Genomic DNA, 26,990 nt, shown 5'->3' with positions numbered 1-26,990 from the left:
CACATGAGGATGCATCTGTAAGGTGTGGAACTGGTCGTGGGTTTTGGAACGGACTACAATTAACAGTTAATGCTATCATTTGGACTGTCATTCATTTTTATTCTAATTTGCTAATAACACTTTGCATAATGTTATTGTATGAAAGTCCCAGTTCCATTATTCATGACTATATTCAGTTTTATGCTAATGAAGACGAAATGTGGTTTATTCATAAAAGGAAAGTATAATTTGCATTTTAGCATATCTGCTATACAGGAGGCATATTTTGTGTATAACGTAAGGAAGTTTGTCATAGAAAAGGCACGAGTGCATTGTTTAATCTCAAAAACTGTACCCTGAAAGTTATTATTGGGTTTCCACCTTTTTCATTTAAAATGTTTTCAATGCTGGGACAGCAGGAATTATTCGGGAATTAGCAAAAATATTTTCAATGAGCCAATCACTTGAAATCCCCAATTTGACTAGACTACAATTATATTTAAAGACTTTCTGGAACACTCGATACTATTATGATGACTTACTAAGAAACAGACTGGGGCAAAAATAAATTGCTGAGACAAAGAGAGCACTGATGCTTGTTCAATTATAATCTTGGTTAATTTTTTGTATTTCCACAAATTATGTTTTCTAATCATTCTGCCAATCTCACAAAGAAAGATATAAGCTGTGGCTGCTATAATTCTTGTCCAACATTCACCACATAAAATGCTGTGGCAATTTTTAGTGACAGCATTGCATAGATTTAACTCTGATGTGCATGCGGCACAACTAACTACAATTTCTTCAAACAATTTTGATAGGGTTTCTGTATCAACATAGCAAAAAGGCTTATTAAATTAAAATCTGGTAAAGAATTTCACCCCTAAAGCTGAGCACAACTTTTTATAAGTATTCATTTCAGCACATCTGCAATGAACACGTTTTCATTTTGTTGTGTGTTAGGTGACATTCCCCAAGAGAAGTACTGTGGAATGTATACTGAGCTTAGAATTTTTCTGTATGAGCTCATTAGATATGAGGAACATAGCAGTAGTAACAAAGAACTTGACACCTAGTTTCATAATTTAGCAGGTACTGATGTGATCATACTTACAGACGGACCCGATACTATGAAATAACTGTAGTCCTCCCGTTTGCAATATTTATATTCCTTGTGTGTGTGTCATAGAAAGAAGACAATACTGAAATTCCAAGTTGGATAGTCTGTAACTGGGAATCTCTCGAGCTCAATGCATTTCCCAAATTTTCTTCCTTCCCACTTCTCTGTTTTTAAGAGACAATATGATCACATTAACTTGTACATTTATCATAGTCTTTTGAATTGGTAGTAAGTTATTTATTTATTTTTTAAGCATAAAAAATAAAAGTCAAGCCTGGAGTCATATTATTCTCCTGATCAAGTTGATTTACCTGTAGTCCACATATTAGTGACTACAGCCAATTCTTAATGTGATATTTTGTACGAACAATTTTCTTGAATATTTAATATTAACACTGACTTTACAAAAATTTTGTAGTTCTTTGCTATTAATTTTATAACAACGCAGCAAACAAATAGGTTGAATTCATCGTGTTTTGGAGAAACTGAATGAATAATACAAAAATAAATGACCCACATTTATTTCACTTTCTGTACATTATTGAAGAAGAATATGTTTCAAATTAGGAGACATGCAATTTTAAGTCAATCTCCACACATTGACCATTCACAATAAAGCACAGTAAACTGCATTTACAGCTTATGAATTAGAATTGGGCCCCTTCCTACGGCCAAATGTCTGGACAATGTTCACAAATCGACGGTTGTACTGGATTCGTCTCTTCGCCCTTCCAGTTTTCTTCTTCTTCTTTTCTTGTTTCTCTACCTGTTGTTAAATGTACATATCTCATTATAACATACCAATACAAATAATTTTAAAAAATATAATTCAACAGATAACAAAATCTATTCACCAAGTGGCAGCAGGAGAAAAAAAAACACAAAAAGTGGAAATATGTGCAATTTTGAAGCCAGTGCCTCCTCCTCCTGGCAGAAGGGTTGAAGGGAAGGAAGAGTGATGAAGGAAAATGACTGGCAAGGTTTACAAAATGGGGGAAGTTACGGAAAAATCACCCAGAACCCCATGTTGGCAGAGACTTATCGGACAGGATGATAAGGAAATACTTTCCTTCCCTTCCTGTTTGGTAATTCTACCCTGTCTTGGGGTTCCAGATGGCTTTTACTCTCGCCATTTCATAAACCTCACCCGTCGTTTTCCTTCCTCCCTCTTCCCTTCCTTTCAAACCTTCTACCAGGAGAAGGGGTCTGTGGCCCCAAAAGTTTGAACATTACCATAACATTTGTGTGGGTTTTCTCCTGCCGCTGCTTGGTGAGTAGATTCTTTTATTTTACCAATTCCATTATTTAAATACAATTTACACATGTCACTGCTCATTTCATTTAAAGATAAATAAATGCATAGGTTGCTGATAACCTCACAAGGGGCATTAAACTATTTCTCACTTTTACTGAGTTTGTGCACACTGCGCTGTAAATAAATTTCAAAGATATCAAATCAAATCACATGACTGTTGTCTTTGATTTTGAAATGTAGGATGTTTGTGTTAAGCTCTGTCAATATTCAAGCTATTCAAAATTTTATCATTGTTGACAGATTCTGGAATTGGCAAGGTTCAATGAAAGTTAGGTTATTATGCAGTAACTAGATGAAAGAACATAGGATTTAATAAAAATTACACTTCATTCATTTGAAAATTGCATAATCTGTGTTTACTTTTAAAAGATAACTTTTTGTCAAGAATTTCATCTGAAATACCATTAAAGCAGTTCCATTAAATTGAAATTTAAACTAGTACAATATGTAATATCAAATAACATTTGTGGATGCCAAATTAGATTGCAGAACTTGTATTTTTTCCAGAATACTTCAAAAATTAACAGTCATCCCCACAACACAGTAAGGAAAATCTTTGTCCTAACATTGCCTTCTATATACTTTATGTTCCTTTCTTAATCACAGGAAGTGGGGAAAAGAATCCTAAATGATATGTACCAAAATACCCATCAGTCTTGTCCGCTGTATTATACAGGTTTCCTGAATTCACCATGCACTTTAGATTTTACTAGGAAAAATGTGTTAATTATTATGCAAATTTAGACACCATGTTACTGTTACTGATCAAGTGTTACTACAATCTATTCTGTATTCACATTCACTGGTTTTACCACCTCTCAACCAAATTATCACCCAATCACCTTGCGCTACACGACACTTCAGCCTGCCACCACAACTGAATTTCAGGGTGGTGTAGCACCAAATCAGGTTTAAGACGGATAACAACAATAGAAAGTAAACTTTCTGGTGCACCATTCCACAACTGTCAAATAGTAATCAGTGACTATAATTTATTTGGTTACTTCAGTCAGATATGAAATGGAAGGATCTTCATCTTACATTTATGTCCTTTACTGGCATTAAAAAACTAAGTATAAGCGTAAGGACTAAAGCTCACAATGCTGTGTTGAAGTACAATTTATCTAACAAAACTAGAGAGCAGTGTAATGGCTGAAAGAGGAACCCAAGCTTCTCTACTTGTCATGTAACAATAAATAACTGCCTTGGTGAATCCTTGATCTAAGTAAATGTACACTACTACTCCAGCATCAAATCTACAAAGGGTCTTTTTGAAGTGGCATTACAAGAAAGTGACTGCCAAACACTTCTATCACATGGTTTACATGGTGTAAGAAACATCAATTGCATAAAGTCTGTATCACCCTTATCACCCAGTCCTACCCACACTGAGGGCCTCAACAGGAAATTCTCCAAGGATTAATATATAACTCATACTTTAAAATGGGGACATTTGTCCCACATACCACCCCCCCCCCCCCCCATATCAACACTAATATAAAATACACAAGATACTTGTCCGACTGATTGACTAAAATCTTCAGTTTCCAAATTGTCTCACTTCAAATTAAACTATGTAACTTTTTACAGCTGTCTCCTTCACTCATCAGGACTGGAACTACCAACGCTTTGACATTTCTATATCACCACACATTGACAATCTGTCCCGTGAAACTTTTGTGCAATATAATACCCGCCAAATTCATCTATCCACTACCACCTGCCTCAGTCCCACCAGTAGTAAATTTTACACCAAAGCCATGGAAATTTGGGAAATTTTTCATCACAACCACCAAACTGGCAAAACAGATTAATGGGAAAGTCCAGAATACAGTTACTGTGCATTCTGTACATCACACTCAAGAGACCTGAGTGCTTACTATGCTATATACCATTCATTTAGTTGTCCGGCTTTGTACTAATTTCCACAAACTCTAAAGATGCTAGGGGTGTTGTGTTCTATTTTAAGTGTTTTTATCAGCTTTACTCTGTGTTGTACTTCCTGAAAAGAATTTGATACATAGCTGCTGGACAAAACTTTCACTTCCACATACATTACATATTAAACAAACAGAACATAACTAAAAACAAAGTCTCCTTAGGCAACTAACTTCTTATCCCTTGAAAAAGAACACAAACCTTTGGAGTCTGACCCTTGACCTTTCCAGCTCGAGCTAGTGATCCATGAACCTTTCCTCCCTTGAGGCTCACAGTGAAGTCTAATTCAAGACAAGACAGTGCAGACACTAGAACATCATCTGCAACTGGAGCTCCTGCACAATACAAACTTGCCGAATCCACATCGTCAGCACCTTCCAGGTGACACACAAGCTCCTGCAAAAAAGAATCATGAAATTATGACTGCCTCACGTAAACAAGGAAAAAGATGTGTCACTTATCTTTACTTACTGATCTGTGTTACCACTGTGTGTGTGTGTGTGTGTGTGTGTGTGTGTGTGTGTGTCACTTCTAAAAACAGAAGTTGTTTGAAAGTTTGTGTCAGTCTCACTAATATCCCTACACTGAGTACCTCAATTACATTAGAGTTGTTAATTTTACTAACTCCAATATTTTCCACTGTCATATTTGTGGGTGCAGGTAAATATCAAACCAGAATCTGCTTGTTTCCCTATAATGGCCATTTGCATGTTAACTGAAGGCCAACATCATTAGTGCAGTCCTTCATTTACACAAAGTGTTGTGAGAGTCTAATCATGGAAACCAGGATGGGATGCAACAATATTATGAGAAGGCAAGTAACCACTCACCAATAGTGGAGATGCTCTTAGGTGGCAACTTTCATTCTCATAACATTGTTACATTCTGATCATGGAAGGAATCTTTCACAAGTGTGGTAAAAGTCAAGGCACAAATTAACAGAACTGTATTTGTTAGAAATTAGATCAGGACGATTTCTCACACCGGCTTTAAGTCTGGGAAGTGACTTATTACCCCCACGATTTATTGGCTATGTATATATCACAAAGTTATCTACAGGGACAAGAAAAATTCATATGTTGCGATACATGCAAATATATGTGCCAATTCTGCCTCAAAATGCATAGAAGTGTAAATACCTAATAGAGACTATTTCATAGTGAATTATATCCAGATTAATTATTTTATGAAAGACAGTGATATTGCACATCTGACAAAGCCCAGTTTGGAAAGACAATGTCTGTATGAATGTGTTTGGAAAATAAAAAATCACACAAATGCAACAATGTATCAGTGCACTCAGTGCCACAACAATTCTGGGCAGTAGAATAGTGGGTAGAAGATATACACCACAGGACACAACGTAAGACTCTGCCAAAGGACCTAGCATCTTGCACTGTCCAATCACATTAACGTGACCATTCTGTCAAAAGCCTGTACAACCACCTTCTGCACTGTGGACTGCTGTGAGACAAGCAGGAAGAGAGTCCACAAGATTCTGGAAGATACCGACAAGGATGTGGAGCAATGCCGAGTCTCGTGCTATGGTAAGCTGCACTAGGTTTCTCAGTTGCGGATCTATGACACAGACTGCCTGATCAAGATGGTCCCATTGGGTTTAAATCCAGCGAGTTTCTTAGAAAGAGGAGTATGCTAAACTCATCTATTGCTATTCAAACCACGCATGTACACTGAGTTGTGCGGCACAGTGATATGCCTTGCCGGTAGATGCCATTGTGCTGAAGAAAAACATGCTGCTTGCAGGGAAGGATATGGTCCCCAAGCATACAGGCACACTTACATTGATACACTGTGACTTCCGGAATGATGATGATGATTTCAGGTGAGAGGCACTAAATAGCATGGTCCTCAGCAGCCAGACGAAAAGTCAGCATGCCAATCTCATGGGTGGGGACGAAGGCTGTCCCCACATGTGGAGCTGTTTATAATGAATTAAAGTCTGCCTCCCTTTCCAACCGGTTTAGGGATGAGGCTTGACAGTTCACAAAATTTCACCACTCTTGCAACAATGGAAGCACTATCAGCGAGGATGGTGGGCAGATCTCCATCTAGACTGTGGGTGGCCCTAATATCGGTATATATGACACACATTGCCAAAATATGCTGAACTGAAAGTGGCACATCACAAACTTCACAGAATGGTGGATCCTCCCACCGGAGGAGGGAGCCGTGTGTTAAAGGGCTATGTCAGACGTGCAGTCTGGTAAGCAGAACCACCTTCCAGTGGCGAGACTGACATGAAGTCCGCCATGCCTAAGCAGTCAAATTGATTGACTGCAGTTTGTTTTCCATCACCTGAAACAATTCAGTCTGTCAGAAAATGAGATGATTGCGTGCAACGAGATGGGACATCAATGGACAGCTTCCTTGGCGGCTTTGTGAGCCATGTCATTTCCCTGTAACTCAATCTGGCCAGGTACCCAGCAAAAGATCTCCCTCCTTGCCATGTTGTTGGAACCACAGTAGGGAGTCATGGACGAGATGAGTCAGATGGTCTAATGGATACATTTGGCGAAGTGCTTGTAGTGCTCTAAGCAAGTCGAAACAGACAAGAAACCTGGTAGAATGATGTCAGTGATAACTCTCCAGTGCCGTCAGAATGCCATATTTCCTCATCATAATTTGTAAATTGTTACAGAAGAAGCACTTTAAAAACCCTATCAGCGAAAACTGCAGAACAACTGAGGACAGTTTCTTGCTAGGGTCCATCTGTATAAACAGCAATAAAACTGTGATATGTACTTAAAATGGACACAAAAAAGAGATAGGAAGGAAATAATATGGAGTACAAGTTTTCCTGTACTGTCTCAAGCTTAAGATCACGCTGGGCCTTTGAAGACACCAAAGCACAATGATTTCCATCCCTGGCAGTGTATTTTGAAGTCTGATAGATGCAGAACCTGGAGACAGTCTATAGCACGTATCCCAAATGGCTTGGTCGCATGGGGCCAATTCCTGAACTGCCATTCAAAGGTACGACACTGCACTGTATGCCAATGATCGTAGTGATGCTGAGATTTTCGGTGCCTGTCAAGCCAAATGAATATGTTGCCGAATATAGTATGGCAGTTCACCAGCCTCTGAACTGTGCTGGTCCGAAACACTCCAGTCGATATCTGAATGCCCCATGGTGGACAGCATCTAACATCTTGAGGTAGGAAGTACAGGCTGATCTGTACACCACACTGCCATAGTCTAAACAGGCTCGAACAAATCCCCCAAAAAACTGCAGGAGGAGGGACCCATCCACTCCACGTATTTCCGCTAAGGCATTTCAAAATATTCAATGACTGGAAGCCCTTTGTTTGTAGGTCTTTCAAGTGTGGAGATAAGTTAATTTTGAGTCAAATAATACACCCAAAAAGCATACAGTTCCTTGAAAATGTAACATATTGTCCCCCACTGTGAGCACTGTATGGTTAAAGCTCGAGCATGATTAAAACTGATATATGTAGTCTTCTCTGGTAAGAACCGAAAAGTAGTTGTCCTGGTCCAGGTTTCCAACATCCTAATGGTCAGTTGTAGCTGCCTCGTCATCGTCGCAAGATCAGAGGAAGAGTACAAGATTGCACAGTCTTCCACAAACAAAGAGCATTTGACAGGGCTCCTGACTGCAGAGGAAATGCCATTCATAATGATGGCAAACAATGCGACACTGAGGACAATGCCTTTGGGGACCCCATTCTCTTGAATAAAGCAGTCAGACAAGGCGTTGCCAACGCAATATCAACAACGAGTCCTTGAGAAAGGATTGGTTAAGAAATGGTAGACATCCTTGTAGTCCCCATACATGAAACTGGCAAAGAATGCTGTAACTCCAAGTAATGTTGTATGCTTTTTCGAGGTCAAAAAACAAACGAAATGGTTTTGGCGTAAGGACTTCTGTATCACCGTCTCCAGTAGAATTAAGTTGTCAAGGGAGGAACGGCAGTGCCTGAAACCACACTGGGAGCAGCTCAAATAAACTTGGGATTCGAGCGTTCAAGCGTCTTACCTGCACAACTGGTAAGGGCTACAGTCCGGTAACTGTAAGGGGCACTACAGTACTTTCGTGGTTTCCAGAATGAAAATAATATGGCCTCCTTCCAAGTCGTGGGGTACTGTCCATCAAACCAGATCTGATTGAAACAAGAAAGAAGTTGTTCTTTCACTTAAGGGCACAGATGACTAAGCATGGCATAACGGACCTAATCAGGTCCTGGAGCTGTGTGTCTGGCTGCAGACAAATCTGATTCCCGTTCCACATGGATAATGGAAGGTTGCAGACTTCCTAATGTGTGAGAAGAAACTGAGCTTCCTCATCTCCGCAGTCGTACAGAACACCTGAAACGCAGAAGCTTGTCTGAATGATGCAGTTACAGTAAAAAAGTGTTCAACTAAAACCTGAGCCATGTCTTCTGGGGTGTCCACCAAGACCCCATTACTTGACAAGGCTGTCAGGGGATGTGCACTGCCCTTCCTTTAAATCTGCCTTATTGAGTCCCAAACTTGCATAGTGGAAGTTGACTGATTAATGGAAGTCGTGAATTCCTTCCAGGACTACCTCTTCCATTTTTTCATCACTAGCCTTGCATGTGCTCTCACAGATATGAAGGCATGAAAGTTTTCTGTAGTTGGAGGTGTTTGAAGTTCTGCAGAGCTGTTCACCTGGCCCCAATTGCCAATCAACAGTCATCATTCCAACAAGGCACAGGCCATCATCCGAGGTGGCTACTATACTGGGAGATGGACTCTGCGGCACCCCACCAGATCTCAAGTGACATGGGCCATCATCTCCTGTGTACAATCCTTTTGTTAAAAAGTAGCCTGTCAAACTGTATTGCAACCAATTTGCCCTTTGTATCATCCATCTTTGTGGTCTCCTGTCAGCCACCGTCCTAGTTGGCAGACCGATCCACACTGGGAAGTAGTCACTAGAATGTAAATCTGCAGCCACTTACCACTGAACTGGGTCTGCAATAGATGGGGAACAAAAGCAGAAGGTCAATGGTTGAAAAACATTCTGTACCTGTGGAAAAGTGTGTCATATTCTCAGAAAGGATGAGTCACTTGATCATCTGACCTCTGGAGCAACTGGTAGCTGATCCCACAGCACACCGCGAGCACTGAAGTCATCCCCCCCCCCCCCCCCCAAAGAAGAAGTGGAAGTGGGTATCGGACTGCTTGGAGGAGTTGTGTCAGTGTGCCTGCAGCTAAAGCATCATTAGGTGAAAGATACAAAGAAAACACTGTTATATTAAAGGGTGCTAGAATGTTCACAGCAATTGCTTGTATGGTTGTGGTACGAGGAACAGGAGGAGAGGATTGGCCCTCCACCTTTAGCCCTGTCTCCAGTAATATTGTCCTTCCTGTAGGGTTGGTAACCTTGTAAGGCAGGTTTGTCGGTTACTTTAAAATGCGTCTTTTGTAAGCAGATACAGAATGGTTTCTCCTGGACCATGAGCTGTACTTCTTCCAAATGTGAGCGATATCCATTTGAATTACTTGGTTTGTGGGGATGACTTAGAAGGCTTCCGACAGTGGGCAGTAAGCAGAAGATAAGCCCATTACTGTCGGCTTCCGAATGACTTCTGTTTCAAGTGTAGCATTTCCCACAGGTACATCAACAAGTGCATGTGCTCGTACTTTTATCTGTGGTATGAGTTTGTGTGGAGGCATCACACTTAGTGATTGGCGTCTTACGGATAGATGCAAAAGTAGCAGCAAAAACCAGAGGTTGTATAGCTTTGAAAGCTTTTTAGCTTCACCATAGGATGTGTGTGTGTGTCTCACTTTCTGCTCCACACTGGGTGATCCTCAGAGCAGTTTACACATTTCGGAGGAAGTGTACAAGAATTGCCTGATCTGTGAGCTGAGCCTCCACCATTGCCACACATAGCCCTCCCATTATGTCCCGTAGTGGTACGGCCAAATCTTTGACATTTGAAGCATTGCATTGTGTTAGGAACAAACAGGAAAACCTTAAGACGGATATAGCCTGCAAGGATATGTTCAGGTAATTCTGGAGCATCAAATGTTACAATAAATGTTGCAGATTTTTCCAATTTGCCATTGATTCACCTCGTAGTTCTGCACTTCCGTGGCGCCCATATGTTTCCAATCTTCGCTAACTCTGCGGAGTCCAGCTCCAAATATCTGAGCAGGTAACCATGCCCTTACTAAAGTTACGCGTGCTATGCAACTCGACTGGATAGTCACTTAAGGCCTTACACCCCGAAGCTTAGATACTTGGTTTGAATTAGCAGTTTCAACCAAAAGTATTCCATTTGCGAAGTAGTTTTGACACTTTTTAGTGACCCGGCAAGACCTTCCAATGCCTTGTGAATACAAAAAAGGGAAACCTTCTCATAGGTTCCCCCCTTGGTTCGATTACAATGAAAGTGTTATGACCCACTAATGCCATGTTACTATGATTCTGTGACTTCTTTTTCTGAAGACTGACCAACCAAGCTCTCTTTGATGATTTTCTACCCGACAGTACACCCATCCCATCAGGTGCAGATGCAGAATCCCCCCATAGGGATCCCACGAGACACTAGGGAAAATAACCATCGACCTAGACAGGCTCCTTATATCTGAGCAAGCCTTCTACAACTAGAGGACAGCAGGTGCCCCACAGGTTACCCGCTAGAGCCTGTTTTACCTAACAGCCATTCACCTCATCAGCACATAGCACAGCTTGCAGTTGAGATTTTTTACATAGAGGTGTGTACCTGCCTCGTAGCCCAGGTGGTGAAGCCAAGGCCTCCATTCTCTGAAACACACAACATTTCACCGCTGCGCAGCTCAGTGGTCACTGAAGCATGCCTGGAACTTATGGTAACAGAGGACTGATGGAGCTTACCAGTCTCCAGCTCAGGAACCAGGGGTTGCCAAGCCCGTACCCAGCAACCAAATACTGAGCCCCTGGGGGTCCATAATGACAAGATCACCCATGGAATTTCACAGAAACATTGCCCATACCATACCACTCCCTCATCCATCCTGGACCCTTCCGACAACTGTTTCAGGCTGTTTGCTTTCAGACATTTCAATCAATGGAGCATAAACTTCCACTTGGTCGAAGTCTAGTTGTAGTACTAGTGTAGAAATTCCAGCCTTTGTCACCAATGAGTAGCAGTCAGCATGGGTGCATGAACCAGGCACCTGTTGAGGCAGCCCAATGCACCAATATCTGCTTTATAGTCATTTAGGAGGTAGTATCTGTAGCCCCTTGGTTTACCTGGGTAGTCAGTTGCTCAACAGTCGCACATCTGTTTGCCTGCACACATTTCTGCATCTCTCATTAACCCCTGTCACCATGGCCCACGGTGCACCACATCTGCCTTGGTGCCAGTTTTGAGTAGTGCCATTTAGCCAAGCACTGTATACCTGAACAACGGTGGCATGTGAATAGTTCAAAAATTTAGTCATTTCAAAAGTGCTTCCACCTTTGGCCTCAAAACAAAGATCGTGCCACTTTTGGACATCAGATAGATCACTTAGTTTCCACATTATGGCAATGACTGCACTGTTTTCCATTCCCTCCCCAAAACACTTTCTATATCCTCCACTGCAACTACTGACACCTGCTATCTGTGAATGGTTCCATGTATACATCGAACATAGGCAGTAGTCATATTAGGGTGACTGACACGTGTATAATGTGTTTATCTGTTAGGGAAGTTCAAAAATTAGTATAATGTGAACACTTAACACAACAGTTTTACTAGGCAATGTGTTTTGAACTACAGTGGTGTCAAATACTGGTAGAGACCAGGTGTGAACTACCTCATTTACAATACCACTAAACTCAGTAAGAAATTGCTGCAGCCATTACTGAATCCTTTGCACTGTGCTTTTTCTTGCTGTTTTCTTATTTTGAAATGTATGAAATGACTAATCTTGGCCCGTCATGGAGTTTGATTACAACACTCTAAGGGACTGCAATCTCTGTCACGAAGTGTCAGTTCTGCTTTCACAGAAATGCGGAACACAAGTGGAGGCTTCTGGCCTGTGAGAGAAGTAGAGCTTATTTCACCACACTCCTACCCCTCTGGTGGTCATTATCTACATCTACATGGTTACTCTGCAATTCACACTTAAGTGCCTGGCAGAGGGTTCATCAAACCATTTTCATACTACTACTATACCATTCCACTCTTGAATGGCGTGGGGGAAAAAAGAACTCTTAAATCTTTCCATTCAAGCTCTGATTTCTCTTATTTTATTATTATGATCATTTTCACATTCGGAAGAACCCAAAGAAAACCGCCTTTGTTTCAGTAACTGTCACCCCAATGTGCGTATCATATCTGTGACACTCTCACCCCTATTGCATGAAAACACAAAATGAGCTGAACTTCTTTGCACTTTTTTGATGTCCTCCATCAATCCTACCTGGTAAGGATTCCACACTGCACAGCAATATTCCAGCAGAGGACAGACAAGTGTAATGTATTCTGTCTCTTTAGTGGGTTTGTCACATCTTCTAAGTGTTCTGCCAACAAAGCGCAGTCTTTGTTTCACCTTCCCCACAATATTATCTATGTGGTCTTTCCAATTTAAGTTGTTCGTAATTGTAATTCCTAGGTATTTAGTTGAATTGACAGCCCTTAGATTTGTGCAATTTATCGTATACCCAAAATTTGTCGGATTTCTTTTAGTACCCACGTGGATGACCTCGCACTTTTCTTTCTTTAGTGCCAATTGCCACTTTTCGCACCATACAGAAATTCTCTCTAGATCACTTTGTAATTGGAATTGACAGTCTGATGATTTTATTAGATGGTAAATTACAGCACCATCTGCAAACCATCTAATGGGGCTACTGAGATTATCACCCGAATCATTTACATTAAATCAAGAACAGCAGAGGGCCTATGACACTACCTCACAGAACGCCAGATATCACTTCTGTTCTACTCGAAGATTTACGGTCTATCACTACGAACTGTGAACTCTGAGAGGAAATCCCGAATCCAGTCACACAACTGAGACTATACTCCATATGCACGCAATCGGAATAATAGTCATTTGTGAGGAACGGTGTCAAAAGCCTTCTGGAAATCTTCCCCTAACATCTGAATAGGTTTATTTCCTGTTCTACATTAAGTTCTTTGTCGGTCCTACCTGTAACTTTGTCAAGTATGGGACAAATGGCTGTGAAAGCCCATAAAACATCTAAATCAATATTCTCCATAAATCAATATTCTCCAGATACTCTAACTACAGAACTGAGTGGGAAACGAAAATAATGTTGAGAAATGCTTTAAATCAGAGAAGCACTAAATTCATTGGTGGGCAAATGCTGCTGCTTCCCTACAGAAACAATAATTTGTTGATAATTTCAATACAACCAAAAGAAGAAAAAGGCCACTTTGGAAAATGTTTTTGCAAAAGCTAATATCCCTGTCAAACTACCCAATCTCTATTTTTAATATGTCAATTTCAAAGCACTTAGGATGCTTCTTCAGGCATGTAGCTTGAGAACCTTCTAAATCTTGACGTCTAATCATTTCGTCAAAAAATAGATGCTGCCTTTTCAGGTCACTAGTTATCTAGATACAAAACAAAGGACACAGACCAAGCAGAAGTAATATAAGGAGACTTCACACTCAGCAGCGGAAGGCTCAAGTACTTTGTTCACATTACCGTAAATGTTAGTGAGAGGAAGTTTTTTTAGAAGCTATCTTTTCTGAGTGTAGCCTTGCACGAAAGTAGGCATAAACAATAAGCTGTTTACTCAAGAAGAGAATACAAGCTATTGAAATTTGATGCTACAGATTAAATGGGTAGATGCCATAACTAAAGACGCAGTCACTGAACCCAACAGGAGAGAGAAGAAATTTGTGGCACAACCCGAGTAAAACAGGGCATAGGTTTATAGGACACATTTGAAGGCATTAAGGAATAATTAATTTGGTACCGCTGGAAAACATGGCAGTAAAAATTGTGCATAGAGTCTAAGGGATGAATACAGTAAGCATGTTCAAATGGGTGTATGTCGCAGTAGATGTAGATAATGAGGCTTGCAGAGGACAGACTACTGTGGAGAAATGCACAACACCAGAACAACCAAAAAATCATCACACGCACACACACACACACACACACACACACACACACACACACACACACACACACACACGTGTGTGTGTGTGTGTGTGTGTGTGTGTGTGTGTGTGTGTGTGTGTGGTTTACACACCCGTGCAGCTGCAGCCACATTGAGCCAGATCAGCAAACAATACTAGGATTACAATTCAGCGGGTGGACTGGTGTGAGGGGTTGTGTCGACCGGTGGGGCGGTGTGGTGTAGGGGTGGAATACCAGAATACGGAGGAAGAGGCAGGTGGGTTTTGGGTGAGGTAGCTGGGGGGCACAGAGTTAGGCAATTAGAGAATAAATGTAACATGAAACAGTCACAAATTGATTTCTAGTATAGTACAAGGTCTAACTTATGCTTGGAAGGTGGCATTCTGGTCAAGAATTTGTGTAGCTAAATAATGTAATGCCAAGAGAAGAATGTTTATTGCTATGACATTTTATGACCTATGCAATTATGAATGATACAGTTTCATATTATTATTCTGGTAATACTGTTATGTGAATTAACAGATGCAGTTCTCCCATTAGTATAGACAATTAACATACAGCTTAACCCACAGCCAACCGCCATTCCCCATTTCACATATTTTCTCAATAACTCATTTCTGGAGTACATTATAGTACATATGATTTAAAATAATAAACACACACATTGTCATCTTTACCTTGAAAGTGCTTTCACACTTGTCTGGGTTTTGAGTAAGGTTATAGTTATAGGTCATAAGGTTTGAACAATGAGAAATATTTGACTTGCCAATTATATAAAAATATTTTGATTCAAGCAATCAAGCTGGCAAAGATCACTAGTTGAAATCCAAAACAGGTGTGATAACAGAAATTCCACAACTACCGTAAATATGTCTAGACTTCACTGGCTCCTCAGTGCACATGCATCCTAGTACCATGCATTAAAATTAACCTACCTTATCACCAGAGCTGTGCCCAGCCATAGCACAAAAAACATTCAGAACTCATATTATGGCTGTCCACCTCAAGCAAACTACCCTGAACTCCGTTCAAAGTTCAATGCCCTGTTGCTTTAAAGAAGCTGAAGCACTTCTTTCTTGTTAAAACTATAACGTTTCTCCAAAAATTATCACAACATGTCAGTTTTCCTCTAACACACTAAAGCAAATACACTCATCTTTCCCAGTTACACTTCTTTCTTTTCTATTTCTCAATCAGCTATACCAGATCCTTTTACACATCTCCAATATTCATGTTTTATTACATTCATCTTACATCCCTTCTCATGCCATTGCTGCTAGTAAATGCAAATGCCCTGTGGCTAGGGCCTCCTGTTGGGTAGACTGTTCGCTTGGTCCAAGTCTTTTGAGTTGATGCCACTACGATGACTTGCGTGTCAATGGCGATGAAATACTGATGATAAGGACAACACAACATCCAGTCCCTGAGTGGAGAAAATCTCCGACCCAGCCAGGAATCGAACCCAGGCCATTAGGTATGACATTCCATTGCACAGACCACTCAGCTCCAAGGTGTTGCTAGTGATCATAGTTTATCTACCTGCATGTGATTTCTCATTTCTGTACTTCTCATGAACAAATGAAACCAGTTTCTAAGTGTTGGATTCTGTACCAGAGGCAGGTTATAACACACTAATCATAATGAATGTAATGTAAAATGACTAGCTGGATGCAACGGGGCCTGTTGGCCCAAATCTTGCAAAGGTTTTAAATACTTCAGTAAAAATATGGCATTACAATGATTATATTTATTCTCATGACATTAACACACATCGGGCTTGCAAACACAGGGCCCAATCACAACCTTCCACATGAAAGTTACCTTAGTGGACCCATTTACATTTTTAAATGTACACCTCTATATGCAAAATGCAATGTCCTGAGTAACTGACTGACTCATCATCGCCCAGCCCAAACTGCTAAGGATAGAAACTTGAAATTTGGAGAAAGTGTGGGTCTTATACTGTACGCATCATTTAAGAAAGGAATTTTCGAAAATCCAACCTAAAGGACGAAGAGTTTTCTTGAAAAGGGTCCCAAATAAGGCAATTTTGAAGCTATACCTACGAAAATTGGTATTTTGTATCTTGGTCACGTGACCCGTGTATATGTTTCATGTCTTCGTTTACAGCTCCCACATCAAATGAAATCAGAACAGATTTCTGTGGCTGGGAGCCATCAAGTGAATTAATTTACATTCTCATAACCATGAAAGACCAAAATAAGTTAGTAGTTTCAATTTTCTGATTTTATATTATTTCCACGTTATTAGCAATCAACCATTAACGTCTTAATGAAGCTATTTCCGTCTGTTTTATAGAGAAATTTGCTTCAGTTAATTTCTTTTTCCACTGAGGCAGTTAGTTTATTTGAAATGAAGTGTTTAATTCCACACTATTGGCTACTTTCAACCTCGTTCAATTTAAAGTGCAAATTTTCATTTTCTGGGACGAATGACGTTATACCATAATAAAGGAACAAACAAGAGAATACAGTACTAGACCTCTAAGAAAATTGATATCACGAAAACCACATGAAAAGCTGAATATCAGGTACTTCAGAGTGCATCTGGACATAGAAATGTGCAATTACAGCAGAATGAAGCATTTTAGTATGGTTTATGAAATTCTGATGCTGCTGGAGTAGTCTCTGATGTCCTGTCCCTTTAATGAAACTGTGAGATCTCTTAATGCTATATACGTATGAATATACGTAAACATTGACTTGAAGCTGACTAAATAGGCAAATTTGGTCAGTAGTTTTGAACTAAATATTTTGTTTCAAATATAATGACAGCTGTAGCAGAATTTTACAAATGTGCCTTCTGTGAAAGTGTTTTTCGATCACAAGGCACTTGTCTAGTACTTCCTCTAGACCTGAAGTTATTTCTTAATTTGTGTTTACATCTTAAATTTATAAAATGCCATTCTATGCTAAATTTTAGACTGGCAGCATATTCCTAGAGTAGAATATAAACTGTCAGTTGTACAGATGTAAACCTGTTGGAAGTGCTACATAACAACATTGCAGAGTACGGAAAAAAAAAAAAAAAAAAAAAAAAAAAAAAAAAAAAAAAAAAAAAAAAAAAATCTATCGAAGTCATCCCTTAGCAAAATTTTATGGTACTTGGAGCTGTGGAGTCTAATTTTGAAATGATATGTAGCCAAGAACTGCTTCCTTATTTGCATCCTTTATCCATGTGGAATATGATAAAACCATTGCTCTAAGTAGAACTCAGTATGTCCTCAACAACATGCCGCACGGCTACACATGGTCACGTGATGCCCCACCAGAAATACGACGAAGAGCGTATGAGCAGAGCAAGCACCAAGCACGGGCTGCCTACGTCATCGTAGCTGCGCATGCGCAGTACAGCCTGTTGTCTGGCACTTTCTGGTAACTGCTCAAATGAACCTGTTATCACCAAGCCCAAACCACTAAGAATAGAAACCAAGTCTGGAGAGGGTGTGGATTTTATACTGTAGGCATCATTGAAAAGAGATTGTCTGAAACTGCCCATGAGGGGGTGAAACCTTTTTGGAAGTACATCACCATTATGGGAATTCTCAAGCTACAACTATGAAAACAAGTATTTGGTTTCTCGATCAGAACATAAAAAAACGTATGTTTCAGCATTTTTCGAAATTCAATGACTAAGGGTGTAAAGTTGTAGGTGAAAGCTACTACTGACAATAAGTAACTACAATAGGATTTTTAAGGCTACATCTATGACAATTGGTATTTGACTTCTGGGATAGAAATAAAAAATTTCTTTCAGTGTTTCTGGAAACTCAACCCCCAAGGGAATGCAATATAGGATGAAATTTTTTAAGAGAATATTTCATTAGATTAACAAAATTTTAAAGCTAAATTTATAAAAATTCTCACTTCTCTCAGATACAAAGAAATATCTGGTAGGGGATGAAAGTTGCTATGGAAATATCTGCACAGGAGTGCCGAAGGCATGATTAACAAAAACTTTGGATTCCAGCTACCAGAATTACTGTCTGATCGGAAGCATATTTGTAAAGTACCATTCTTATATCGCCTTAATTAGTGTGAAAACATTAAGGTGTTGCAAGTTGCAATTTGTTAACAAAATAAAAATTCGATTAAAAAAAGATAGAGAGAAAAAAAAGGACTCTGCAATCTATGTTAGCAACAGCAGGCACTGAAATACTACGATATACGAATAAGTATGTATAGTGCACCAAAAAACTTATCTTATACAGGCTGTCTGAATTTTCTTTTCCTGTTTTTAAGATAAAATTGTGTTAACTGCAGCAAAATGCATGAAATATGGTGCTAACCACATTAGCACCATCCATCCTAACAGACCTTGGATTCAATGACATCAATCTTTCACCACAACCTCCATTCCAAACAATAAAATCAAAATAAATATTGCAATCTGGAAGCTGAGTATGTCATTTAACACATTTGCAGAAAACATGTCTCAGTAAACTTATTTGGATCCATCACAACAGATAGTTTCCTTACAAAGTTCACCAGGATGGTGCAACAAGAGAGATGCTCCTCATCAAAGGAAGGAGCCAAATCTGGTGCCTACCTTAACAAGTGGTGCAGCAAACACACCAATGACTTGATTCTTACACCCTGTGAGACAAAAACATACAAATAGCTGTTGTGTGGTCTGTATAAGTTTTTCCACATCATTTTTGTTGGCTTACATGTCTACCTAAAAATGTACAAGTCATATCAAAATCTGTAATATCAGAAATTGGGTCAGCCTTGCTGCAAAACACATTGTTATTCGTTTATTTCTTAATAACAAAGTGTTCTGCGGACCCAATTTCTGACATTACTGTTTTTCTATGCAAACAGACCAAATGGAAGAGATCCAAGATAAAATCACTATATCAAAATCGGTCTTAGCCATAAAAAAGATAAAAGCAATCACTGATGAACCGCTTTTAATACATTGAGGAACATATGGCTCATTCTCACAAAATAATGTTACTTCCTACATGTATCGCCCACTCATAGATGACAAACATAAATAAATATTGTTTTCTAGTGAAACTACTGGGTGCAAAAAGATTATTTTACTATGAAAACGAAAACACACACACACACACACACACACACACACACACGAGAGAGAGAGAAGTTGAACACGTACAGGGGTCACCAGGCTACAGCAACCAACACGAACGCTAACTAAACTAAATTACCTTAATCTGCCCGACACACTCGTCTCCTTCGCAGTCAATTACATGATTCGACTGCCCTCGGATGTGAATCTGCATCATTTTCTGTTAACAAAAAATGTTACAGGAAATAAACAACACTTTTGAACTATTATAAATAATGATATAGCATCAGCTGTATTTTTAACCCAGTTTGCGTTACAAAACACGCTGAAACGTAGAATCTTATTGCCGTTTTAACCTATAGAACGAACAACGAAACATCACTGATAAACATCGCTCACCCACGTGTACAATATAACGAACGATCAAACGAAAAAGAACAGATTACATCACTACTTATTAATAAAACGCGATTTTTGAGAAGGTCTGAAACAAAATTCAATTCAAGTCACTTGAATCTTACCGAAACAGATATCTGCTCTTGCACAACAAATATTGAACAACTACAATCAACTACCACAGATAAGCAAAGGAATTTCACGAACTTGAAACTGCTAAAATAATATCTTTGACTGTTCATAGAGTATATTCAATAACATCGGATACCATTTAATATTTCCCTTTGGTTGAGCAGTAAAGTGCATAGGCTAATAAAACTATTTAAAAACACCTTTCGCTAACATGCTGCAGCAGTGAGAATCAAGATACACAGCTACTTCTTATGACTGTAAAAAGTATTCTGTTTTGATGACAAGAAGCGGAAATCTGCAGCACCCTGCAAGGATAACAGTAAATGACGCGCGATATTTTCCCGTTGCTATGGAACTTCCAAACACAACACTATTGATTAGAGTAGCAAGGTTCAGGAGGTCTGTTTAAGGCTGAACTATTAATTAGACTTTAAAACGAAAAGACCAGTACATAATTTTGAATAGCTATGCCACATTTGGTAGAATCTGCTAAGCACAAACGTCCAGATGTTGCAGAAAACCTAGTAGACTTCGACGTCTCTCTGCGTGAACGGTAAGCAAGATTTGCAATTGTAAGTCCGAATGATTTGAATAACATTTTAATGAAAGCGGGACATTGGGCACTGAGATGAAAATACATAGCTTTGAAAAATGATTTCGACTTCTACTTCCCTACTGAGAGATCGAACTTGTTCTCATAAAATATCCCTGGTGCAATCATATTTATAGTGTCTCTCTGCTATTATTAGTTCACATTATTGTAACCACCAAAGCATCCTATCACCCTTTCTCATTGCTTTATCGTAATGTTAATTTTGTTTCTTCTCATGCACTGTGCTCTGTTGACGCCATCATGAATGCTCGAAGTATATATTATCAAATGAAAAGCAGTTGTCTCTTTTTCTAAAATACAACGCTATTAAAAATTCATTACTCCACTGGTGTAAACTACTCGTGTTCGCAAAATACATTAATTTTGTTTCTTCTCATGCACTGTGTTCTGTAGACACCACCATGAATGCTCAAAGTATACATTATCGAATGAAAAGCAGTTGTCTCTTTTTCTAAAATACAGTTGTATAAACTGCACCACTAACAGAAAGTTGGCTACAGACAATGGAACTTTATTATGTGGTATTAATTATTTCATTGCTAATTGTGTGGTTATTTGCAATGAAGTATTTTATAAACATTTGCAATGATAGGGAATATCATCTTCATAACATATCAATTGGGTGTAAATATTAGCTTGTTGCAATGAATGTAAAGAACTCTGAAGCCTTATAGTGCAGTTGTCCACAAACAATGAACATTTGATGTTAATCTTTAACTGTGGATATAAAATGATTAACTGCTATTGTGCAAGTAGTTAGTTACAAAATATATGCAAGTGAGAGATCGTTTATGTGTCTCAAACGCAGTACAGAACTCAAAATAGAGCTCTGTGGTACTTCATGACTGGTGGCTCTCCAATGGCTTCAAATTTCGATAGCATGGAGTTGATGGAATTTGCTGTCTGTCCTGCACATAAAAGAAGAGTCATGAATTTGCAGATCCAATATTTAATAATATTTGTGAGAATATACCATGATTCCAACAATCAAAAGTAATAAACAAGCCACAAAATATTCATAACAATAACAATTTACGATTCAATGATTGTAATATATATGATCTACAAAGGCAAATGTAACCAGTTCAATTGCCACTTCTTTTCGAAAGTAAAAAGTTTGTTACTGATTATGTGGTTCTGTACAAATTGTTTACAAAGTCAATTGCTTCAAATCTTCTTGAAATTTTTGAAAAATCTATCAGCAATGTGGTGGGTTAGTTATTTTTGAAAGTTTAATTTCCAGTTTTGTGAAAAACATGGCAACAGAACTATGAAAAGTGCTAGTCATAACATGAGTAACTTAAATTATTACAAATGTTAACTAAGCAACATTTCATTACTTTATTACTGTTTTCATTGTAACCATATAAGAGTTAATAATTTTTAAAACTTCGTATGGCCATGTAGAACGCCACTTAATTTTGTCAAACTTCTTGTGGAATGCTTTTCATAGAAACTACTGCTAGCTACTAAGGGAGTTTTCAGACATGAATTATCTGCTACTCAACTCAGGAGGATGAGGGACACTGTCCTTATTTTTAAAGACACGGTGAGATTTCTGGGGCTCATTTTTGACTCGAAGTTTATGTGGTTACCTCATCTTAACGACCTGAAATGCCGCTCACTTAAGGCTTTAAGTATTTTAAAATGTCTTAGCCACAGTACATAGGGAGCTGACAGGACTCGTCTGCTCCAGTTTTACAGGGCGTTTGTGCGATCTCGGCTCGATTATGGGTGCACAGTGTATGGGTCTGCGAGGCCTTCTTACTTAAAGATGTTGGATGTTGTGCACCATGAAGGGCTTCGGTTGGCCACTGGGGCATTTAGAACTAGCCCCATACCAAGCCTCTGTGCAGAGGCTGGTGAAGCACCACTTCATATGTGGCGGCGGCTACTTACGGTGCGCCAGGCATACAAAACTTTGTCCACACTATACACACCTGCATACCATACCGTTGCTCAGCCTCCTCTGGCATGGCTATTTCATAACCGGCAACTAGCGACGTGGCCCTATGGGATTCATGCACAGGATTGCCTCTCTGTGATGGATATAGTTGGTCTTCATGTTTTGTGTCGCGGTTGGAGCAGATTTCCACCTTGGCTCCCCTGGAGTCCCAGAGTTATTTTAGATTTTACTAATTTTAAGAAAGATAGTGCACCAGATTTTACATTCCAATATCTGTTTTTCAACATTTTAGATATTCATCACACTTTTACCATCGTTTACACTGATGGCTCCAAACAGGAGAATTTCCTTGGCTGTTCTGTAGTGTTCCCTGATCATGTTACCCGGATTCGCCTCCCTGATGAATATACTGTTTTCGTAGCAGAGTTCCACGCGATCCTGAAGGCACTGGAGCAGATGAATTGTGTTCGGGGCAATCGATTTCTCCTCTGCTCCGATTCTCACCATGCCTTACAATCATTGCAGAATCTGTACCCAACTGAGGAGATGGTCCAGCTGATATATGACCAACTGTACTTGCTCCAACGGCGGGGTAAGGAGGTGTCCTTCTGCTGGATGCCTGATGATGTAGGAATATGGGGCAATGAACAGGTCGATCAGCTGCCAAGGATGCCTGCAGAGAGCAGGATGTGGCCCAGTGTCCTATTCCCTTGCAGTCTGTCATTTCTGCACTCCACAAGAAGTGCATGGAGTTGTGGGAGGAAGAATAGCTGGCGGTGACGGCCAATAAACTGCGGTTGGTGACGTCAACAACTCTGTCATGGCGTTCCTCCTGCCAGTTGCTCAGGCTGGAAGAAATGACCCTAAAGTGTCTTCAGATTTGGCACTGTCCTCTCACACGTAGCTTTCTATTACGGTGTGAGGATCCCTCATTTTGTGATGGTTGTGGTATGCACATCTCTGTCTACCACATTTTAACAGACTGCATTTTATACTGTTATGCAAGGGCAGAAGCACAGGTTGATAGGGATATGCCCTGTGTTTTAGCTAATGATGAGATGTGTGTGTCTAGGGTTTTAAAATTTTGTGATGTGTCTGGACTCCGGCCTAAACTTTTAGGCTGGAGCTTTTAGTGTATTGCAGAGTGGCTGGCTCCTCCCTTTTTTCCTAGCAGTCAGCCTGCCACTTCCATCTGCTATATTGTTTTAGCTCCCTCTACCACTTTCTTCCCGTGTTGTCCATTTTTTACTGCTGGTGGCGTGCTTCGTCCCACGCTTTGGTGTGGGTAGGCACATATTTTTCCAAGCTTGTTACCTGTGCCCATACAACCCTCTCCATCATCATCATCCATCATATCTGCTACTGATAGAAAATATTTACTAAAACCATTTGTAGTTTTGGGGCTATCTTTGATCAAATCATTATTAAACTCCAAAGAAATTTTTTTCATTTTACTGATTCGTTTTTTCTGTCTAATATTTTTACTATGTGGATAACACAACATTATAATGCCTGTTATTCTAATTATGATGCAATGTCCTTCTTCTCATGCATGTATGTCAGATGGAATATTGCACTGTAATTTGGAGTAACATATGCACTGCAGTGTTGTATTTATCTACAGACGCTGGGCAAGAGATTTTCATGTAAAATGTCTCCCTTGTGTTGAAATATACGTAATGGTTGTACAAGTACAGAATGTATTCACATAGTTGACACCAAATGGAAATTTGGGTCTCATTGTGAGTCTTGTTTGTATAACTTAATGATAAGGCGACTGCTCACAATATATGGTAAATCTGGGCTTGAGACTCAGTCAGTCACAAATTTACATTTTTGTCCATCCATTTGATGAATGTCTATATTCGCTACTTTGAATACATTTCATATATATGCCTAATAGTTTTTCCTTATTGTTAGAAGAACCTACTTTTGGTTGAAAATACATATATTTTGATTTAAATTTTACAGTCATGTAAAGTTACTTGGATGTATAGACAAGATACATTGTGTGGATCAAGTCGAATTTGTATCTCACAAGTATGGAGAAAGTTACATGTCTCTAATAACTAGCATTTAGCGATTTATAATCAGCTACATATATTCAGATCCATATTTATTCTAAGCCTTTACCATATTAAGTTACAATTTTTCTTATGTCATTTGTGCTCTCTTAGAAAGTTAGAAACTCTCTCTGTCTGTCTGTCTCTCTCTCTCTCTCTCTCATATATATATATAGAGAGAGAGAGTTTCTAACTTTCTCTTTCAACAACATGTTTTGCGGTTTATGTAAACTGCATCTCATTTTGTACATGGTATTCCATTGCACTTTGTGTTACACTATAGTGTACGTAAAATCATTTATACTATAGAAACAGTTTTGTGTCAAAATTGTTTTGAGATTTCTCTCAAATGTGAAGGGAGTTTTTCTAGGGATTGCATTCCAACATAGGACAACTTTTATTAGAATTTGATTGTATTGTGTCTGGACCAAAGGAAGAAGTTTCATTTGCATGTGTCATGTCTGTGTCATATCTTGATCCCTTGATTTTCAGGAACATATACTGGTGATCAAAATTAGAGCAACAAACAGGTGATAATAAAGTACAAACAATGTGAAGAATACAGAATATTAACAACTGCAACACACATAATAGTGGACAAAAAGGTTCTTCGTTTTTTCCAACTTAATAGATTTGCACAGTGTGGGGTGTGACCACAGCTGGCAGCAGTACAAGCCTGTCAACGATGGGATGTGCCGTTAAAGATGTCACCAATCGCATCCTCAACCAGTAACGCCCACTTTTCCTGCAAGCTGCTCGCAAGTCTTTGGAGTGGTTGGTGGCTGCTGACATGCAACCCATCTTCCTAGTGAGTCCCTGACATGCTCTTTGGGATTCAAGTTGGGAGAGAGAGCAGGTCATGCTATGCATGCAATACCTGCCACTTCCAAGAAAACATCAACCACCCAAGCTCTATGAGATCGAGCTTTATTGTCTGTCAGAACGAATCTGGACCCACAGGACCTTGCAGTAACATTACATGAGGTCCTAAGATACCTGACAGCAGTTAGACCTTGCTGATTGACCCATACAATTTCACAAAGAGGTGTTTGAGTGGTCAACATTATCCTTGCCCACACCTTTAGTGATCTTCCTTGATATCGGTTCCTTTCCACAATGTTTGGGTCCCAAAATCCTTCCAAGTTCCCTCCAGATGAGAATCCGTCAAGAATCATTCTCTAGACTAAATTGGGTCTCATGTGTGAAAAGAATAGTTGCTCTTTGTTCAGTCATCCAGGTGGCATGTTGACAACTCCACTCTAGACATTCTCTTCTGTGAAGACAGACACAGTAGGTCGTCAACAATAAAGGGCACTCTGCCGAAGACTTATGTACATTGTTTACCTTGATACAACACATTCAGAGGTCAGATTACAGTTGTGTGCAATATAAGGCGCTACTGTCATGCCCTTACAGCCAAATAACGGTCCTCTCTTTCTGATTTCACATAAGTTTGGCCCTGCCCTGGTCTTAGAGATACAGTTTCAGTCTCTGTAAACTGTCGCCACATCCGAGAAACAGCAGAACGATTCACACTGAGTCATTGGGCCACATCGGTATACAGCTGTCTTGCTTCCATTCTACTTGGCGTGGTTGTCCATTGACTGGAATGCCATCTTCCATGCAGAACACGAGCTTATGGACAGCAAACATCCTTAAATGAATTAAAACACAATCAGTACAGCGCAAATACAGAAAACATCGCAACTCGAGAAGAATAGACAAAAAAACAAAATTACTTACCACCAACCAACTCCGTCACTACAGACTTGGTCGGCCAGTTGGCCGCCTGCCGCCGCCCCATCTCCCCCCTCCCCCACTCTCCGCCCACACTTCCCACACACACTACACTTCATAATCTCAGCGATCAGTCCAAGTAACTGGAGGAATTTAATAACAAACAAGTCCTGCCCCATCTCCGACTACAACATAGCACTGTTATATTTCATCATCTTATACATACCTAAGAACAGAAGCCTCACAATAAATTAAACGTCTTACCACACCACAAATAGCAAACCAATAACACCTAAAGAAAACGTCAAACACATAAACAAAAAAAATTGACAACTCACTGAAAAAACTTCCGAATCTTACAACCCGAACCAGGAACACTGCCAACGACTTCACACATCCAACACCAAAGCTCAAGTGAATCCAATACCACACATTGCACTCAGCACATACACACACACGCACACCACCAGAGGGCACCATCAAACAAAACAAGTCGGCATCTACAAACACAATCAACTCATATCCTCCACACCATAATGACATCACACACCAAAACACCCATATGTCATGGGTTAAAGCAGACAGGTGGAATCGGATGCTTCCATTCACCTGTTTCTTTAAAATTAACTGAAAGAGAATCA

The 26,990-nt window shown here is 39.6% G+C and overlaps 2 protein-coding genes across 2 annotated transcripts in view; one reads left to right on the top strand and one right to left on the bottom strand.

Moving 5' to 3' along the window:
* Window positions 1-1,604: 1,604 nt before the first annotated feature.
* On the bottom strand, window positions 1,605-20,135 carry LOC126475289 (FAU ubiquitin-like and ribosomal protein S30). Its single transcript, XM_050103047.1, has 4 exons — window positions 20,024-20,135; window positions 19,642-19,722; window positions 4,554-4,748; window positions 1,605-1,865 (listed from the first exon to the last, which is right to left on the bottom strand). Exons 2-4 carry the CDS (start codon window positions 19,717-19,719, stop codon window positions 1,740-1,742), a joined length of 399 nt encoding a protein of 132 aa, XP_049959004.1. The 5' UTR covers window positions 19,720-19,722; window positions 20,024-20,135; the 3' UTR covers window positions 1,605-1,739.
* A 275-nt stretch (window positions 20,136-20,410) lies between these two features.
* LOC126474608 (enkurin) overlaps window positions 20,411-26,990 on the top strand; it is a 115,106-nt gene continuing 108,526 nt past the window's right edge. The window contains exon 1 of the mRNA XM_050102085.1: window positions 20,411-20,583. Coding sequence (XP_049958042.1) covers window positions 20,498-20,583 — 86 coding nt within the window. The 5' untranslated portion in view covers window positions 20,411-20,497. The remainder of the gene's footprint in view (window positions 20,584-26,990) is intronic.

The sequence above is a fragment of the Schistocerca serialis genome, chromosome 4, assembly GCF_023864345.2.
Source record: "Schistocerca serialis cubense isolate TAMUIC-IGC-003099 chromosome 4, iqSchSeri2.2, whole genome shotgun sequence".
In the NCBI taxonomy this organism is placed as follows: Eukaryota; Metazoa; Arthropoda; class Insecta; order Orthoptera; family Acrididae; genus Schistocerca; species Schistocerca serialis.
The sequence above is the reverse complement of the archived record's forward strand: the minus strand, read 5'-3'. Positions and strand labels throughout refer to the sequence as shown.

What these genes read in the sequence shown, in the direction of transcription:
- LOC126475289 (XM_050103047.1), bottom strand. Translation starts at nt 19,719, where the DNA reads ATGATGCAGATTCACATCCGAGGGCAGTCGAATCATGTAATTGACTGC. An exon ending in AGTGTGTCGGGCAGATTAAG is followed by an intron (nt 4,749 to 19,641) that starts GTAATTTAGTTT and finishes TCTTTTTTGCAG; the next exon opens with GAGCTTGTGTGTCACCTGGA. An exon ending in TCAAGGGTCAGACTCCAAAG is followed by an intron (nt 1,866 to 4,553) that starts GTTTGTGTTCTT and finishes ATTTAACAACAG; the next exon opens with GTAGAGAAACAAGAAAAGAA.